Source organism: Branchiostoma lanceolatum, chromosome 3, assembly GCF_035083965.1.
Source record: "Branchiostoma lanceolatum isolate klBraLanc5 chromosome 3, klBraLanc5.hap2, whole genome shotgun sequence".
In the NCBI taxonomy this organism is placed as follows: Eukaryota; Metazoa; Chordata; class Leptocardii; order Amphioxiformes; family Branchiostomatidae; genus Branchiostoma; species Branchiostoma lanceolatum.
The window spans coordinates 9,119,632-9,140,464 of NC_089724.1; the positions used below are offsets into that span (position 1 = coordinate 9,119,632).

At 39.2% G+C, this 20,833-nt stretch overlaps 1 protein-coding gene across 4 annotated transcripts in view; it reads left to right on the forward strand.

Moving 5' to 3' along the window:
• Positions 1 to 20,833, forward strand: part of LOC136430065 (basic helix-loop-helix ARNT-like protein 1) — a 48,398-nt gene that overhangs the window by 6,939 nt on the left and 20,626 nt on the right. For 3 of the 4 annotated variants that reach the window (XM_066420348.1, XM_066420347.1, XM_066420345.1), the window contains exon 2: positions 9,372 to 9,474. The exons of the other annotated variant lie outside the window; for it this stretch is intronic. In XM_066420348.1, coding sequence (XP_066276445.1) covers positions 9,383 to 9,474 — 92 coding nt within the window. In that variant the 5' untranslated portion in view covers positions 9,372 to 9,382. The remainder of the gene's footprint in view (positions 1 to 9,371; positions 9,475 to 20,833) is intronic. 4 annotated transcript variants of the gene reach the window in all.

Sequence of the window (20,833 nt, forward strand, 5' to 3'; positions counted from 1 at the left end):
TCAAAGCACCAAGTTCAGATTTATGAAAACCCTGCTGAGCTGTCAGAATTTTTCCTTTTTTGCTGATTTGATTATATGGATGACAAAATTCCTCTCGGCACCTAAAAAATGATACGAGCGTGCAGAGAAAATGTCGCTTTTATTATGAAATCTAATATAACTATATTATAGGTTGTCAAGAAGGTTGAACAAATGACTGAACACACAGAACAAAGAAAATTGCCAAAACAATGAATTCTTTCTTTTTGTTCTTTCACCCCTTCTCCTTTGACTTTGGCATTCTATGATGTTTGTATCCATTTTCCGATATTTTTTGCAATTTACGGCATATATTTGCTTGTTTTACAGCCTCTCTGTATGATTTACACTTATTTTTTTCTGCAAATAGAACCTGCAAATATGATTGCAAACTTTTGTTTACCAAACTTGATGTGTGCGTGAATGTCATCTAATAGTATACAGTCAAGTCAATGTGGCCATGATAAAATACAAGTAGAGCATTCTAATTGCTATCATCCGGTGTACAAGATTTCCACACTTCAATTCTTTACACGGTCCCATCGAATGAGAGCCATATTAGGTCAATGTTATTTTCACATTACCGGTCCTTTGTCTGGTACTTGAGAGTCATCTTCCTTGTTATGACGGTCTATTTCCTGTTTTTGCTATATGATAATCACATCTCCGAGTGCTCCTGGACCATCTGTTTATAATCATCATCATCATCATATTGCAGCTTATCAGATAGTGGCATACTGAACGCTGTAAAAAAAAATGTTTCGTAATATTCGAAGTGTTATTAGTTATGTAGATGTCAGTGATGACAAAAAGGTTACCAAAGCGCAATTAATAACTTAAGACACAATAATCTTTGGAAAGAGCTCACATTTAGTAACCTATGAATTCAATTAAAAGACCTTTGTCGGAAATTGAGTCAAGATTTACATACATGTCAGTTCCAATGTTTGAGCTGCACTTCACCAGAAGACTGATTTCATTAATATCAGTGTCTTGGGGTGATATTTGTACTCAGTTAGTCAGTACGTCTGTCGCATGTCCCCGTGGTGCAATCTGGATCAAATTCCGTGGATCCTAGGGCCCGAGTTCGATCCTAGGGGTCGACTCCAGCTCGGACATGTTGTAAGGGATTGCAATCGCCATTTCAGATGGTGACATAAAGCCGGCGGCCCCATGTACTATGAGAGAGCTTCAGGCATTAGCCTCAAGCGTCAAACCTCTGCATGTAAAAGAACCCATCACACTTATCTAGAAGAGTAGGGGTGACCCGGTGAGCTTGGCCAAAAACGTGAGCCGTAGCGAAGCCGCATTGCACTACCACTAGCTACTTGAAAAAGCATCATGCTTCACCTCAAATGAGGATGCATTGAAACGAACGGTACGTTTGTAGAATTGTGGCAGAATTCTGGCAGATTTCTCTGTAATTCTGGCAGAATTGGCTTTGTTCTTGGAGATGCTTAATCGCAACCTATATAATTATTCTTTGATATATCATACATACACATATTAATTCATTTTTGGTTAATCTATTTTGAAATGGTTGACCAAAAGTTTTCTGGAATTGAAGTGTTTGTGCAAAACTATACTGGGGCCTGTTTTGTTCGTCTTTTTTTTAGCAGCACTCCTTGGCCTCAGTTTGCTGTTTTATTCAGTTAATAACATTTCACAATACTTGTTCACCTTTTTTTAGCAGTTCTGTACATAATTTTCTTTCCTTTTCATTGGTTCCTCTTCCCATGAACAAGGTGGTTTGAAGTCTGTCCCTATACATGTAGTTATGACTGGTACAGATTGGGCCATACAATCATATAATTATATATTCCAGTCACAGTCAGTGTCGCTCCAACTCACCAACAATTTACTCTTACCAGACTATCATGCTAATCATGATGTAACCAATTTCCTACTTTTGGCACCTGATGCTTGCTCCTTTTCCTTGCTCCGTTTATCACTGGATGACAGGACCCAACGGACCAAAAGCAATTTCCTTCCTTGCGGTACTGTCTCTTGAATATTTCTTCAACAGACTTACGTAAGCAAAGGTTATGCAACTGACATTTTCTTCCAATCCTTCTTCAGGCCTCCACTTTACTAGAAGTTGATTGCACTGCGCTCTCGCTGCGACCTAAATCGGATTTGTATATTCCTTGACTTCATAATATTGAATATCGTGCAAAATGTAAAAAGTATGATTGAAAAGATGTAACAAAACACACAAAGCGTAAAATGATTCGTTTCGTATTTATGAAATTCGTTTCAAGCGCTCTGCTAAATTTTAGGTCGCAGCAAGGAGGTTAAATCTGTGTCAAACCTCCCGAGAGTGTGCGGCGAGAGTGCCGTCCGAGTTGAATTGGGGTATAAAGCAGCGTTTCATGCACATTTATGAGAAGCAGTTGGTAATCTTGTCAGCGGTAAGCCAGTGTACCCTCCCAGGTCTCACCTATCAGATGAAGTCTAGGAGTGATAGCCTTATCTTTACCCTCCATCCCAAGAGTCGGCGTCACGGGTCAAGAAAGACGATAAAAAATTGAACTTGCAAAGAGGCTTATGCATGTAGGTCATCGCACTTGAAGATGAAGGTTGTCTCCTCAAACTTCTTAACTAGGTAGCTATTCAAAATGTCTAAAGCCAGAGGGCTGATATGTACGTGTATGTGCATAACATCTATTATACTGTATGAAGAAGGTCACTATCAGTCACATTGCAGTGACCTCCATTTACATCCATCTTACCATAGACACGATAGGTTTGAATGGTGTTACTTAAGGATTTCAAATTTGCTCGATTATTTCGAGACTGACTGTCTGTGAATTCAAACTTAACGATTTCTATTTTGAAAAGTGACCAACAACATTTATTGACCTTAAACTTAAAGGCTTGCATCATGCATGACTTTGTATCCGGGTCCTTACCCCTTGTTCTTTCAAAGTTTCATAACCGTTGTTATATATTAAACTATCTCTTTGAGCAAAAGTGTTTTGAATTTCCTACCAAAATAGATAAGTTTGCTTAATCAGAAGAATCTCTTTCATTGAAAATAGACTATAACTAGGAATATATTAAGTTCATTTTAAGAGTCAAATTGTCAACACCATCCAAGCTTCAGTAATACCATCACCAGATTTTCCAGATCTCATTTTTGTTATGTAAGAAAAAAGGTGCCATGTTGTTCTTTTACATATTAGTCATGATCCGTGTTTATTTACTTCAAATGACTGCTTCAAATTCTTTCTTTTTTATATTACCCTTTTGATTAATAGATGGGGAAGGTGTTGTAATTGTGCAAGAAATGTGTTATAATCTGAGAAGTACATTTCTTGCATTCTGCTTTTTATAATTATTACTATTCCAGTACTCTAAAATGTATACTGTGCACAGGCTGTTATGCTTCTAAGGATTCTGCTGCAAATCTGTAATTTTATGATTATGCTAATTTGGAATCTAGTCTTTACGACAGTAGCATCCCATCTTTTTGGAATTAGCCCCTGCATTATGAATAGGTCCACATTTTTCTTCCAACTGACATTACATAAGCCAAAATGTCACAGAATATCTGCTGGCTTTAAGTGTCAGTTGCTCAATGCACTGTGTCATTTATTCTGGGCCACTGACTTACATCATATCAAGTTATTTCTTGGAATAGTGAACAGTTCCTGATGATTTGGATTCAAAGTTTGATAAAAGAAAACAACACCTGATTCTCTCACATTGTAAACATTCATGCTTTAAAAGGTTTTTGTAGGGAAAAAATTGAAAGGGGGAGCATTTGCAACACTGCATGGAAACAAAGATTTCCACAAGTTTGCAAGCTTGGGCACTATGGTGAAACCCAACATTTCCTTGCTGTGTACACGGCTTTCCTAACCCCGTGTCACCAAGATTGGACACATGTGCACACAAAAGTGCACACAAAGTGTCCAAAGTTTCCCACCTTAGGAAACATCTCGTGCCGGGAATAATTAACCATGATAATAGAGACTTGTGAAGTGCGTGAAAATTTACCTCGAGCAAGGAGCGCCTTGCCTGAGTAATTGTTTAAACTTTTTGCCCTGGGTAAAATGACGTAAACCTATGATTTTTTAAAACCTCATTGTGTAAACCCATGATACGTGTCTAATTCGTTACATAATCGGGAAAGCCTAAAATACTGGTGCCAAACGATAACGCATTAAATGTGTGGCAAGGCGTTGTATTGAAAACAAAACGAATGCTCTCATGATTTCACTCTTATAAACATTGACGTATGGGTCGGAGTCGTTGATTAAGGAGAACTCCAGCATATTGCCTGCTTTGCGTTTTCATTGCAAACATTGGCGTCTCTTGGTGCAATTTTGACTCCCATTTGTCTGACTCTAAGCCTGAGTCACGTTGTAAACAAAGACAAGACGACGTACCCACGCGGAGTATAATTAGCATATCATTGTTCCCAAACCACAGAACTCGATATCTAACATTGAAGTTCTTGTTTCACGTCACTGCTGGTATAAAATATACGGGTGATTTGGGTTCGAAACCTTATCCCCAAACCTGGACCGTACGTCATCGACATAGCCTCTAAAAGGCCCCGAGGATGAGTGGGGATAATAGTAGAAATTGGCCAAATAGATCAAGGATTGAATAGTATGCTAAGGGAGTCGGCTACGGAGAGAGGGTTCAACTTGCAAGCAAATATTCTCACTGTAGCCGGCGAAGTTAGTTTATCATCGACCATTCGTGATCTTCTGTATTTGGGTCTATGATCTACGAGTTGATTTGAATCTGTGCTTTTATGAAATAGTCATTTGCCCGTTGCAAAAATAAACACCGATTTGATGTGTATTGTGCTGTCTGGGCTTTTGTTTCTATGACAAGGGCGACAAAAAACTGAACGTAAATCTTATCTTTCTGTATTAATTTTCTGTACCGACTGTGATGTTCGTTCAAGTCACATGAATGTAGACTGCTATGTGTATCACTTTGATTAATAGAAAGATTAACTACGTCACACGCGAACTATTATCGACATAGGTCCGTGTCTCCGTAAAACACACACACATACATCTAACATGTTCACCTTGCACTGAATGGCGTCCATTGCCTTTTAGTAAATGTTGTTTTGGAACATGACATGTTATATATTTGACTTGATGTATTCTAATTTCCTCGCCGGTTATATCGTCGATAGAGCGATTTACTTGCAACTTTTACTGTTAACCTACTAATTTATCAGGCTGTCGTCATTATTCATAAGACACGGCCGCATGTTTTAACACCGTCCTTGGCAGGTATTGTTAATCTGTGAAAAACTAGTAATCAGGCTGCTCAAATCTGAATGTATGCAATAGACATACACGGTGTTTCACAAGTAATTATGTCTGTGTCAATGCAAATTCTAGTAAAAAAAGGGACATCCAATAGTATTTCTCGGTTAGCACGTGGTTTAAAAAGCAGGGACCAATCAAGGTTCTTGTCACCATTTTCAAATCTTTCAGTTTGTATTTGAGATGTGCAGATGTGTGTTGTTGCTATCTCTGTGTCTGGATACTAGCGTGGGTTATTTGACTCCTGCCTGGGATTATTTTGAGCCTGGTTTCTATTCTACGACAAGACTGATGCACGGCGTTTGAACACAGAACATCGCGACAGGAATCTACCTTTGTGACTTCCTTGTAAAGCCACGGAGATTATATGGACAAATGACCTCCTTGGCAAAGCAAGACAGTCTGGACTTTTGACTACGGCTTCGCCCCGGACTTTTCAACCCGTGTCGGATGAAGAATGTGGACATTGCAGCGGCGTGTCTGGATACAGTAAAGCAACGAGCGACGAGTCATACGGACCGTGCGGCTCGGTTTTAGCCTGACACTACTGCGCCACTGGACAGTTCAGCCTGACTACCTCAGTTCGATGAAAACGATGACTTTCTGCCTCTAGAGGGCAGCAGTTAGACAGAATTGTAGACAACAACATTTGAAATCCATGTAGAATTCGAACTTATCAATGCATGTAGCTGTTAACCTAATAGATTTGTTAGAGTTTTGTACATGTTTCGAACTAATGTTAAATGTATCTGTATTCTTTTGTTAATTTTCATTCAGACACTTCGTACGTTTTCACCTTTTGTCTTGGTATTGTTAGCTTAGTCTGTGTGTAACTGTGAACGTTTTAAAAGACTGCATGTGTAAAATGTAAATGTATGTAATTGAGAGAATGTATCGGCTGGAATGTATTGGTTGTTGTTCATCTCTAATTAAGTGAATAAAATGTCAATCTTTACGAGCAATGATTCCGTGTGCTTTCGGTATGACAAGGTGGTATAAGGCAGGGGGCTGGGAGGGGGCAGGGGGGTGTCCCAGGGGCGTAGTAGCATAGCAACGACGCTACTTTCAATGACAAAAGGTGTTTTGAAGGAGTACCCGGATGTGTCTGGACGGGCCGCGTGGTTAGACCAACTGGGGAGATAATTAGGTGATAATTACGCGATAATTGCTGCTAAATTATGCACCACTCGTTGGCACACAAAGGCCGACACATGTAATTTCCACACATGTCCACACGTTTACACACTTGTGCGCACAGGTTTTCATCGAAGGACACAAAGTGTACACGCAAATGGTCCGTTTACACAGATGTGCATAGGTACCCCAAAAGGGACACATCGCATTTCCACTGTGGGAACTCATTGAAACCCGTGGAAATTAGGAATTTCCTAGCAGGTATACACAGGTTTTCAACGCGGAAATCTGTCTGTTCAAGCAGTGCAAGGGAGGGGAGGAACCAAGTGGGGGAATCGTATGGAGTTTTGGAGATTTTCAAGTCAGAATGGGGGCATTCTACATATTATACTTATGGGGACCTTACTGTCAGAACAGCTCAAAGTTTAAGACTGTGGCCTAATGTGATCTACTAGTAGTAGCATCCCTGGTCAATCATAATTTTATGCAAGTCAGACTCAGAGGATCTGCTCCCCAGGGTAAGGGGGTGCAGGGGGGGGGGGGTTGGGGGGGCACTCATTAGACAAAGCCTGATGCTTGTCATCTAGATCTTGTCATGACTTTTGCTTACGAAGCAGAACAAGTGTTTAAGATCACATGACTCTTTAAAATATTCACTCATCTTGTTTGATTGTAAGGCATACTGTAGTTCATTAATCATGCAACAATTACTATGGTTTTATACTATCATTACATGTATCCATTGATCACTTCCTGTCACTCGACATACAGTGAAGTGACTATAGCATATGAAAAATATACAGTTACTGTGAAAACACAGACAAACAGACAGACCAAAAAATAAGTACCTCCCCATTAATTTGTAGCCTCTTCCATTGACCCCATGACCTGGACTGTCATGTCTGATTGACTAGTTCTACCATCTTTGACCTTTACTTTCTGCTACTCAGTCTTTGCAGTACATACATGTACCCCACTCACTGTCACTTCTGCCACTGTATACTAGTACTGACATTGAATTTAGAAAAAAAAACTACATACAGAAACCAACACAAACAGACACACCAAAAACAAAGACTGTACATGGAGTCAATAAGAGTGACTCAATATCATAATGTAACGTTTGGGCACTCAGAACTACATTGTAATTTAGTGGGTGGTGTCCATGCAGGAGAGGGTGCTGAACGTTAGCTTTGAAGGCTTTTGGGTTATATTCTGTAAACATGTCTTTAATAAGTATAAAGCAATAATATTCATGAACTGAAGTAAAGAAATACCAGATGATTCTGAGTAGGGATGCATACCTAAATGCTGAACTGAATCCGAACTCATTAAAACGTTTAGGTTCTTGTAAAAAAACTAATTAACTCAGTGATTCCAATCTGGACCTGAACCTGAATGTGAGTTTTAGTACACATCCCTAAACTGCACCAGAAGTCAAGTGAATTGGTGTACAGACTACACTCTTATTATTACAATTACATACCCAGGGATCACTTGCAAGTCTCTGAGAACTTACCAGTGAATAAACCAGACAGGGTTGAGTTTATTTCAATCTGCAGTAATATGTCGTGTCTTTGATTAGCCTGAGTACCATCCTCCGCAGTGACCGCTGGCTATAAAAAATCACCTGCTAACCATGGGTTGGATTTGTAGGTGAGGAGAGTGTTAAACTGTTATTAAACTTATTCTTTAGTGCAGTCTCTCAAGTCTGTGTTGACTGAAAGTTCTTATCGTATACTGTGTCGAATCAGTTAAGTGAGAGGCATACATTTGTAGATGATTGCACTGAGACATAAGAATTAAGATGTCAGTTTACATTATATGGAATACAGCAGTCATACTGTATGTAGCAGTGCAAAGAAGACAAGATCAGCTGACTTTGGAACAGGTAAAGTTTGTAACACAATCTTTTGCTTCAAAGAAAAAATGAATAATTCAGTCTGGTAGTAGAGTACAATTCATGATCATGATGAAATAATATTTCATATCTCTGATGATAAATTAATTTTTCTAAAGAAGCACAATCTATTAACATGACATTTCAGCTCAAGTAGTGGAATAATGTTCTCTTCATATTTTAATTGGTACGATCCAGCTAGGAGAGCGAGCTAACAGCTTGCGGAGGAGACTTCAAAGTAATTGTCTTCGTTAAGAGGGGCTCAAAATGGCTTGTTAGCCGCTAATGTCAGCCAATTGCCACAAAATGGATGGCTCCACGCAACTCTGATGCTTTTAGATGATAGCAGCTCTGGGGGAAAGTGTTTCCATTGGCGGAACGTACCATCCCCGGAGAGGTGACAAAAGATGTTACCATGTGCCAAATGTCAGAGGTGGACCAGAGTGCTAATGCCCACATAAAGGAGCCATCAGTATCCCCGGGAGACACTCAGAGTCTCTCCTCTAAAATTCCGGAGAAAAAAAGCGTTTCTGAAGTAAAGTGGAAGACTCTACAAACCCTACCTCTGGCTTTGTTCACACTGACTCTACCAATCAGACCTCTTCACCTGTTGAATGGGCTCTCTTTTTTCCCCCCCAATCAGTGCATCGAGGGCTTTTAGGTTCACTAGACACACATCTGGGTTCCACCGCTTCTCGGCTGATAACCCATCAAGGTCAAATGCGCCGGGCTGCTTACTGCGTGGAGCTTATAGAGTCTCAGACTACAAATTTTCCCTGCAGGGAGACCCAGGAAGTTTCCTCTTCCATCCATAAGTACTTGGACCGCACAGCAGTACTGGCAGTACCTGTATTACTTCCTGCTGCTTGCTCAACACTTTTCTCTTTCCGGGGAGACTGATTAATTCTCGATCATGCAGCCCGCCGCGATGCCGTCGTGCGCTTACCAGGATGACCTGTCGTTCCTCAACCTGTATGAATCCTGCTCTTACGGACAATCCTCCTGGTATTTCCCTCTAGAAAACCCAGGGATGGTCGGAGACAGCCTACCGCCTATCTCATCAAGTTCATGTGCAGACCCCTCGCAGTACAACTCCAGCACCAAGGCCAGCAACATGTTTGAGTGAGTACAACTTTCATTCTGCTTCTTTGTATGTAGTGAGTCACTACTAGTATGTTCATTCAAAAAGGCTAAAATGAATTAAATGAAATAACATTGATACTGATACAACCTGCTTCCCTTACCACTGCATTTACACATTCTAAAAGGAAAAAAAAAGATATGTTTTATCATTCATAGTAATTGTTATTTGATAAGAAACAATGATTTTTTAGAAGAAATCCTCAATTTAGAATCAAAGGGATATTGCCATCGGTAAGAAATATTCTGCAACATCAATTAATTCTTCTGCAGTTTTTCCTCGATTACTAGCCTAAGGTAGACATGGGCATCCAAGAGGAAGCCTTTTGATTTCTGAATTGTCATTTAGCCACAAGGTGGTAGCGTAGTTAAGCTAGAACACTCAATTGCAAATTGATGTATTAGAACGGCAACCCATACATTGCACCCTGGTAAGTCAACACACAATGTAGAAGATCTGTCACTGTAGTTTTTGTTTATTAGTCATACATGTATATATATATACAACTGTCATGTGCCTCAATCATAACTCAAAATGCATCCAGTAGTGTATACACACTAACTTTCCTCTGCCACGGCTACATTTAGTAAGATAATCAGTGTTAAGCTTAACATAAATTGTCAATATGTATTTTAGTGCAATCAATGTTATGAATTTAAGGATTTTATGCACTGTGACTGTTGGCACATTTCGATATCATGTGTATGTTTCTTTATAATGTCACATGCCAAGCCAAGAGCTATAAAACTGAATTTGGGTCAGTAAATCTGATAGATTGCATGGAACTTAACCCCTCATGGCTCAAAGTTATAACTCACTGGTAGCTTTAGAACACAAAATTTGGAGTCATACATTTTGAATTGAAGGCAAAGAATAATTATATTCATAACCTTATTCACTGGGGAACAGAAATTTTGGTAATTTTGTTTTAATTGTATTACTACTAAACAGTATGTAACATTATTGAATACATGTTTTGACGTCAAATTTAAAGTGACTGAAATAAGGTTATTCTGGGCTTGAATTGGGTGTTGCTATCTATAGTAGAGGCCTTTGTAAAGCAAATACAGTATACCGACTACGTAATCCTGGATTGAAAGGATTCTAACAGCTGACCAAAGGGCCAGCGGGTACGATTTGGCAGAAAATTACTTGAATCATTTTTAAAACCATGGAAAACGTATATGAAATAATATACATAACTTCTGTGTAGCACAGTGGCAGAGCATGCGGCTATGAACCAATAAGACCCAGGTTCAATCCCCAGTGGAGTACCCAGACCTGTCCGGACATGCACCCAGACGTTGTGCCCTTGGGAAAGGCACTTAACACACATTTCCCATGTCCTAAGCCCAGCAGTAGGGTTTTGGGTTGGCGTTAGGAAGGGCATCCAGCCGTAAAAACTCTTGCTACAAAAAAGGACTTGCACTTGCTGAGAAGTTCTGGGGCTTCCCCATCCATGTGCAAGCACGTCTAACCCCCAGATGATGGGGAACAAAAGACGTTAAATTGGATAGAGAGAGAGAGAGAGAGAACTTCTCATGTTGCCAGCTAAGTATGACTAACAAGAAAGTAGATAAATTGAAATGACTTCAAATTCAAATTGGGTAACTTTAAATTTAAATTCAGTTAAAATTGCAAATAGGTTGAATTATTTAGAGCTCACAAGCCTAACAACAAAAGTGCAGTTTGGTAATCCTTTTGACATGTATTTAAACCATAGACACAACAAATTAAAGAGTTCTCTAATCTGGGAAGCTTTTGAGACAAACTCTGTCTCTTCATATCAGCCCGGTTAAGTCAGTTTGGTCATCATTAGTGGACAGGATACTTCACAAGCCTCCACAGCAGGCCTTTTTTTGGGCTTATAACACACTTTTGCTGATGACTTCTTTTTGTACTGGGTTGTTTGTGCAGCAGGCCTGTAACCATTGGGTCTACTGGTTGCACAAACGTCACCCAGTACAAAAAGAAATCATCAGCAAGAAGTGTATTTAAAAGTAACAAAAAAAGGTCCAGAGAGCCTGCTATGGAGGCTAAAACTTCACCATCAATCAGATTTCTACTGACACTGATCCGCCATGTATGTAACGAACGACCAACCCAGTCTCTTCAATCAAAGCAGGCATTCAATCATCATTTATAACCACCTGCTGCCGTCACTGGAATTAGTTGTGGGACAACTGTGGTGTGTTCAGCACTGGTTGACATCATGGACATGAATTTTAGCATTTGCAGTCAATTTAGTGCCAACATGAGCTGGTCTGAGACATAATGCATCATCCCCTGTGTAAAATTTGGTATATGGTTATAACACTAGGTTTGTGCAAAATGAATATTGAGTGTTTCAATGCAAGTTCTGCCCTTGCAAAATAGTCAATAAGTGTGATTCACGTGTGAAAGAAACGTTACCGCTACCTGTTTTTCTGTCAGCCTGTCTCTTTAGCTGGCATATCAAGTTAAAGCCTGGAGCCTGTAAAACTACCCCCCCGTGCACGCTAATCTGCCTGGGCAGGCGGGCATCACTCCCAGCACCGTAGAGATACCGGGGAGCTCCTGATGGTATGGTTACCAGGCATTGTTTTTCTTTGGGTTTTTTTTTTAAGACCCAAATTTTTAGTGTGGTTTATTTGTATGTGTATAACATTTGTGCGACTGCTTGAAACAGGCTGTAATTTTGTCGCACGACTCCTCTTCACAGACATTTTGATTTCAAAGAATTATAGTCTGCTGCTTCTACTACTACTTCAGACCAATTTTGCTGTAATTGGTTCAGATTAAGTTTCTGTGTCGATCCATACTTCTACCTGCACTGCCTGTATGTGAGACTATAACTGGTATACAGTCACTACTATTTTGATTTCACAGTCTTACAATATTATAGATATAGTTTTCCTCCTTTGAATTATTCACCATGAAAGATATTTAGTACACTGTCAGACATCTACTTGATAATCTTATAGGAGTCATTTGAGTTACAATGTCATGTATCTTTTATTAGTCTAAGATATATTAAGTTCATGGTACATTGCCTCAGAGTCTTATGTTTGCCTTTAGGCTTAACTGAAGGGTGATTTTGTTGGTCCATAAATTATACAGAATCTGACAGAAGTAATATGCCGTCCGTGACCTTACAAATGTAACTGCTACTGTCACATTTTGATTAGGAAAGACATTTTGATTAGGAAAGACAATTATAATGATAGGCATATGTTTCTTTGTCAGGTTTGAAGACATGGCATAGATGCATATAGGAGGGAAGATTTGATTTTTTTTTCAGAAAAGAGTCAGATTGTACAAAATTTTTTTGCTGTTGTAACCCAAAGATGCTTAGTGCATATTTGTTTTCACTTTCACAACAAAGTTCTTTAAATGTTGCAAGTTGTCCACAGAATCAGATTAAAACATGTAAAAAATGTAGCATGTTTTTTTAAGCAGGTGCATATTCAATGCGTTTTTTATTCTGTTTTGTTTCATAAACAACTGCCCCACATAACCGGATATTTGCAGAATGATGTACGACGTAGTACATTAACTATATTCAGGATGGAATTTTACACCACAGCACTTGGGATCAAGTGTAAGCAATGATTACGGCGTTTATGCAAAAGACTGTTGACTCGAAGTAAAGTTGAGACCGGTAAGCTGAAACCCTGCGGTTTGACGGATGTCATTACAGCGGGACTTTGCCACTCACAGTCTTTCACACGGCAGTCCAAACTAGAGTTCCACGACCTCATACCTTCGCCAAATGATTTTAACCTTTATGACTGCCGTATTAGGAGTGTCTCTCATCAATTATAAATCATACTAGTTGATCGTCTTCACCCAAATAACAGAGGTTGTCCAATGTATAAGCTTAACAAAGAAGGTTATGCTAACATCATCAATTATGCAAATGAGGTCCTTCTCAGCATAATTTGAGTCAACTATGTTCACCTTCAAGTAACATCCAAATGCCACAACTATGTAATTGCCATCATTTACCTGTATGTAATTAACATAGTTACTCATTAATTATGCAAATTATGCCCATATTTGCATATTTCTTATCTATCAACATCCCTCTCTTCCTCAGTTACAAATGTCACATATTTGAATAGTCCTATCATGGAACACAGCAGATTTTTAAATTGTCTCATTAATTATGCAAATAAGAATCTGATTTGCATAATCATCGTCCAATCATACAAAGTATCACGTCAGCTATCTGCATACCAAAATTCATGACCATCCATCAAGCCCATCTTGAGTTATAGTATTTTCTCATTAATTATGCAAATGAGGTCCACATTTGCATAGTTGATATCTATTAACATTTATCTCTACCTCAGATACATATGTCACATGTTTGAGAGTCCTACCTTTGAATTTGGCGGCTGTATAAACTTTCCTCATTAATTATGCAAATTAGATACTGATTTGCATGATAAGTATCTAATCATGTACATCATCACTCAAGCTATCTACTTACCAAAATTCATGACCATCCATCAAGCCCTTCTTGAGTTATTCCCTTTCAAAGTCTGAACCTAAACCTGCTCCTGCAGTTCCAAAAAATCCGCTAGGGGGCCCAAACCCATACCACTTACTCTGTCCAAAGAGCTATCTACCACTCAAAAATCAGTTCCATAGCTTGTCCAGAACACGAGATATCAAAACAGGAAGTTCCGCTGCAGTACCGTAACAAGCCGCTAGGGGACCCAAAATCTAATCATTTCCAAGTCTCATCAAGACCTGCCCACCTACCAAATATGAAGACAATCCATCCAAGCCTTCTCGAGTTATCCTGTACGTTACAAACATCCAAACATCCAAACAAACGCTACCCTATGCATAACCTTCTCGGCGAAGGTAACAACAATACCCAAGTGAAGGGGTTCCAAGAATTTATCGCTTTATGTGGAATTTCTCGTTATGTTTTCTCTGGGCTTACGCCATTGTCAAAAAGGAAGGCACCTGCAGTAGTCAGTAAAATAACAACCGTTGTGACAGACTTCTCTGCAAGCAGAGGTTCATCTCTGGCTGGTTTTTGATGCGTTCTTAGGCTTTTTTGTTGGGCTTTCTATTTTGTCTTTTTTTTTTTTTTTTACACATGTATGTCGCCAACCAATACACCAAGTAAAACACATCAAAAAACAGCTGGAGCCAAACTGGAGAGTAGTGGCAGACCTGTGTCAGAATCAATTTATTCTGTTTTAACATGTCAGTTGTGAATACATTCGACAGTTTGACTGTTGGGATTCACGGTTTAAGCTTTTGATTAACACATTATTTAGATCAAGTTAAGACAAGGATGATGTACTATGATGTCCCAGGTTGGAAGATGGGCAAAGTACAAACAACTATCTAAAATGAATGTATGCCGAGTTGATTTCAGTATGAAATGCTTGTCTGATAGTGTGAAAACCTTTTCATTATCATCATCATAATAGAATTTTACGGTATCAAACTAAATGAAATGGATGTACATGTATTACACTGAAAGAAACGATAATTAGCTCAGGTGCCCCTTCCTGTCTAGCCTAATTGCCTATGTGAGGATTTATTATGTGGAAAATAATACTTACTAATTATTCCTGCTTAGCTGTGTTAGAATAAAGGAAGCAGCCTTCTCTAATCTCTTTGACATAATGTGCTTATTGTTAACAGATTAAAGTGAGTGGGAGATGGGCTATTGATTGTTAATGGGCAAAGCTTTTCATATTTTACCAGTAATCAAGACAGCTGACGTGTTGTGTTGTTTGTAGCTCTAACTGTCGATGTTACTCTGGATGTTTTGTAATACATACAGGGTCCCTAGTCATTCATACAGATTCTATGAAATCTGTATGAATTTTATGAATAGTGCAGGAAGGACTACGTGAAAATGAAAAAGGCAGGAGTTGGCAAAATGTATACATTTTTCTAATGGAAAATACAGTGACCTTTTTATGCAAAGTGAGGTGCTGGCTGAGTCATGTGACAAAGTGGGATATTGAAGATGGTGTCAAGCTGCGACGACGGGAGAAGACAGTGTGACACGGAGAAATGAAGCAGAAGAGTAGTTCACAGGCTATTAGATATGTCTTTATGACAAAACACACCCTTTAAAGTCAAAATATCTGCCAATGCAGCAGTTGGCCGGTTTGAATAAAAAGACACTAGTACTGCATCTTCCATCTGATTCAGATTTGTACATTTTGCATGGAGCATTGTGTGTTTTTCATAAGATTCGTATGTTTTCACACAGTGATTTGTGCGTTTTTCATAAGATTCATAAGAATTTCATAAAGTTTGTGCAACTCCTAGGACAGGCTGCTCAAAAGTTACATGACTTTTAGTGCTCTAAGCTTGTAGGGTTTAAGACTTCTGAATCTGAATCAGTGGGTTAAGCCTGGAGGGCACAAATTGTTGAAAGTGTGAAACATATCGTGTCAACATTACTGTCTTGAGAAGTTGTTATTAAAAAGTCTCCAGACCCTTTGTCATATCCTGTTCTGAGTTCAGTTCAGTTCATCCTCTTTGAGTTAACACCATTGTCTCCAAAATGCCCAGTCGAGCATAATGGAGTGCAGTTCATCATCTTGGATCTAGTCCTGCTGGTTGTTTGATTCCGGTCCTCTTTATTGATGCGAGTACAGTATGTGGTATGTAATTATAAGCTACATGCAACACTGGTACAGAGCTTTATAGACCACCTATTGCACACAAAGCTCTGTCAAGGTAGGGTGAAGATTAAAGGATATAGCAGATTGAGTATGGTTGCCGTAACAAAATATGCATCCCAACCAATTGTTCTCTCTAAATTGTATTCATTGTATAAAACAGCAGGTTTCTATCTTTGTAACAATAAATGACCCTTTTTGAGAAATCCCTAAATCAGGATGTGAATTGAGATCTGCTCTGAACCTTGTGTAGCTGATTAGCATATCCCCCCAAAGGTTAGTTATCTTGCGGAACAAAAAAGTTTGTTTTTTTTAAATCTGAGAACCAACAAATTAAATTGGTGTGGCCTTACTGTTAAATTTCAGTGCTCACTCAATTTGGGTACACGTCTCAAGATGGCACTCTATTGGAGGCTACTAACAGTAACTACTAAGACTAAGTATGTTTACGTTTCTAGTCTTTTTGATGTGCTTTGCTCTACTTGCACATTAGATTTTGTTTTTTTGGCTGCATGTATGCAACGACACAGGCATCAAAAGATTAAATGTTTGAAGGTTATTAGACTACTACTTTTTAGAAGTTTTTGAAGACACTGACTGACTCTGCGGACATAAAATTTCAACATTACAACGAATTTCAAAACAACAATCATTTTAGGTAAAAGAAGGGGCACCAGTTTTTCAAACAACGCTTTGGTATACTGCATTGGAGATTGGGGACTTTGTTTGATCGATCAGGGGAAAATATAGGATGGGGACCCTTTTGTAACAGTCAGTTTTGGCCAGTGGGATACTAGCAGGGCTGTCAGTGACAATATTGTGAGAGTGGTACCTCTTAATAAGGAGGTTATTTTTTTAGGCATAACCTCCTTGCTCTTAATCATTTATAACTTCTGACCTATATCGACTCATTTAATCGACCCATTTAAACTAACAAGTTGAATGAATCCTATGAATAAAGACTGAACTTTACACAAACCATTTTGATTGTAACAGTCATACTTTGAGGAATTAGGACTACCCAAATTCTCGGCTGACACGGAATGGACCTATCTCCGAAATAAAATCTGTCGTCCACAAACCCCAGTAAATCCCAGTTCTTCCAAATGTTGGTTTGTGTTAAGTCCATATTGTCATTTACCAACACAGATGAACTTCATTCTAAGATACAAATAAACTCTGATTCCCTGAACTTTACACAAACCATTACACTTGGAGGAATTGGGACTTACACAAATTCTGGCTTGACACAGAATGGACCTTTCTACGAAATGAACAAGCTTAAGGCTGACAGAGTCAGATGCAAATTTGATAAGTCCCATAAGATGTTGTTGGTTTGGTTTGAGATCAGTCTTTATTTAGGATGTCATCTACCAACACAGGTGAAGAAAATGAATTCTGATTCCTTCCTAACTCCACAAATTGGTCTTGTTTACAAGTACGTTCAGCTAATGATGTGTTGATGCCTAATCTTGTCAACTGTTGTGGAAGTACCACCCAGGAAATTGACAGGCATGTAAAATGTATTTTCCTGCCCTCCAGCCTTTCCACTGAGCCTCACAACTAATACCCCGGCAAAGGGCAACACAGATGTGACAGCACAGTTCTGTCACTTAAGAGGGGTCCGGCATTTTAAAGTAAAGTGGAAGCAAAATGTCAGATGGATCGAATAAACCCTCCATTAACCTGACTGGTAGGAAGGGATAATCTAGTGAAAACCAAAGCTAATGTAAGATGACATGATGTACTACATGCTGGAGATTTTTTCGCTCAGCTAATGGAGTGATAGAACTAGTTTCAGGGACAGACAGACGCCTTTAGGAGCTGACATTGGGAGGATGTCAGCTAGGATGCACAGTGGTGGCGTGGGTGCAGGTTACACGACGAATACCTCTCATCTTTAACTAACCCAATTGTGCGGCGCGTCAAGACTGCACCGGCTCCGGGAAATAAAAGATGGAGTTTTTCCAGTACGCGCCCGGCGATTCTGGTCTTCCCGATGACATCTTTCTTGTCCCTCCGCTGACAAATGAGCTACAAGCACATGCAAGGTTTGGTATCTTGTCATTTAACTCAGTGAGGCGTCGAGGGATGGTTGATGTAGAAAGTTCCTGTTCAGATAATGTTGTACATGGATATAGAAACTGGCCACCGCCATTCTTGAATGAATACAGGAAGTTTGAGTCTTTCAGTTGGAGTGAAGACATCTTTGCAATATTGTGTATGATGAGTTAATCAACTGATATTTGTTAATTCCATTGTCAAGTCAAAGGGAAAGACATGTACAGTCGCTTCTTTAGATATTTCCACCATTTCATGTCATTGAGCTATAGTATATGCTCTATGACATGATGTTTGATATTACCCTTTCATGTAGAACAGACGACATAGAAATCAGTTAAAGGATCTGCTTACTTTGTGTGCATAGTGTGCGATGTGCAAATATCACTGCACAGATTCTTCACGGTTAGAGTTTCTTAAATGCATATCAATCAAAACAATCAGTTTTTCATGGTAGGTATAGTCACAATGTATTTTTGTTGCATAAGGCTGTCATGGCCTATATTAAGCACCAATGATGCAGTGGCTTAGCAGATATCTGAGTAATGATTTTTACATCGGAGCTTCCAAGCAAAAACTGGACTGACGCTTAAGCCACTCCTGGACTCTCAATGGCATTGCTAAAAAGTCAAGGTCTTCATCAACGCCTATGGCAAACATCATCACTATCAAATTTACATCTAGATGCCTGATGATCCACCACTATATACAGTGCCACTGCACTAATCACTCATCGTTTTTATTCTGCACACTACGCTTTGTGACTTGTTGCATGTCTTCTTTCTTCATGCATACATTTGTACCCATTGGAACATTTTTCTATAGAACTCATCAGTCTATTAAGACCTAATATAATCAAATTTTGCTCCAAACTAAATGTGACATTTTTCCCCCCAAATCTAGGATGTCAGATACAAAATAAACTGAGGATGGAGACTCAAAACTATGAATACTTATAACAAAGGAGAACCTGCATGGCTGCTGTTTTTTTCTAAATTATTGAAAATTGTTTACATCCTTCAGATTTTATGTAAATGCTGGTGCACCTGTTGCTATTGGCCATAAACTTGACATAGGTTTAAAGGAAATACTTAGTACATTGTATGCTGGATGAAACATCAAGTAGCATAATTCTGACTTGACATATCTTCTTTTGTCGGAAGATGCTTTGATTTCTCACGGTGGGATTTTGATATTACGAACCCCTGCTACCAGGAAGCCTGTCCCAGTCTCCGATGGTCTACGTGCAGAACTCACTACACGACAGGTTCTCTGAGCTTTTTAGAGCGCTGCCTTTACATGGCTTACATGTACATTGCATGGTTCTCATAGCATGCCTGGCATTGCTTTTAAAACAGAAAGATCTCAGAGTCAGACCTTAGAACTCAGAGGTTTTAGCTTTCTTTTCTGTTTTTCGTCATAGCATCAGCTTTTTTGTGTGTGTGCGAACATGCAATGAAACAACCACTGTTTTAACGTCCGTGAGCCACATGTTTGAATCAGTGAAAGTTGGTATTTATCATGAAAAAGAAGCTGTTCTGAATTGTAACCCTGGTTCTATCAGTAGTTACACAGAGGACTAGATGATTATGGGTTGGGGAGAGTCCAGTCAAACCATATCATTTCTACATGTATGTCATGGTTAAGGGGAATAATAGGCTACAGCTACAAAGTACAATGTACGTAATATCAACCAATAGGAAATTGGGTGCCAAACGGCTTCTTCAGAGTGCTAAAGGTTAAGAATGACCTTATGTTAGTAGTACAAACCTGGTCGGGCAAACACCTGGTGCAGGCAATCTCATTAAAACAGTTCTGTCCATTTCTACATTATAGTACTTATAATCAAACCCGCCCTGTCTTGAGCAACCACCTGTCCTCAGCGACCATTTTTCCTCAGTCCTTTGAGTGGTTGCTGAAGACAGGTTTGACTGTATCATCTAATCGTTTTAGTTTCAATCTGTACTGGCACTGACAGCCAGAAGATCTCCTTTGCATGCAGTATCATACATGTAATACTATTTAATACATGTATCATCAAAGTGTATCAGTTCAGGATGCTAAGACTCATTGAGAGGATAAAGGAGAACCTTAGTGTAAAGTGGTTCAAAGTGAAATTAGAGCTGTGACGCACATCATTAGTGACAGACTTTGTTGCCATTTACTAAAAACTTACAACATAGGTGAAGGCAACAACATAAAAGCCTTTCATCTAGATCGCTCTCGGCTCATTTGTCATGTAATTAGGACCAGCAAAATGTCAATTTCCTTACTCCACTTGCAAACAGATGAATCAACCGCCAGCTATATAATGAATGCAGAATTGCCAATTACGCTGTGAATAGGGGGGAAACCTTGCAGAGTGTGAACAGTATGTGTCGGTGGCAAAGGATGCATGTTGCACTTAACCAGTGAGACTGTTTTCAAATGAAGGGTGTGTTGGTTACATACATGTTAAGACTTTAAGCTGACTCCACATAATAGCCTGGTGACCTTTAGTTTGCTGATTTGAATTTTTCTCTATTCTGCTGAGTCAATGTTATTGAGTGATTGCAGGTTGTTTCTATCTACAAATCGGATGTTAGCAAAAAAGAGTATTCATTAAAATTTCACAACGTCACAGCATGATGGA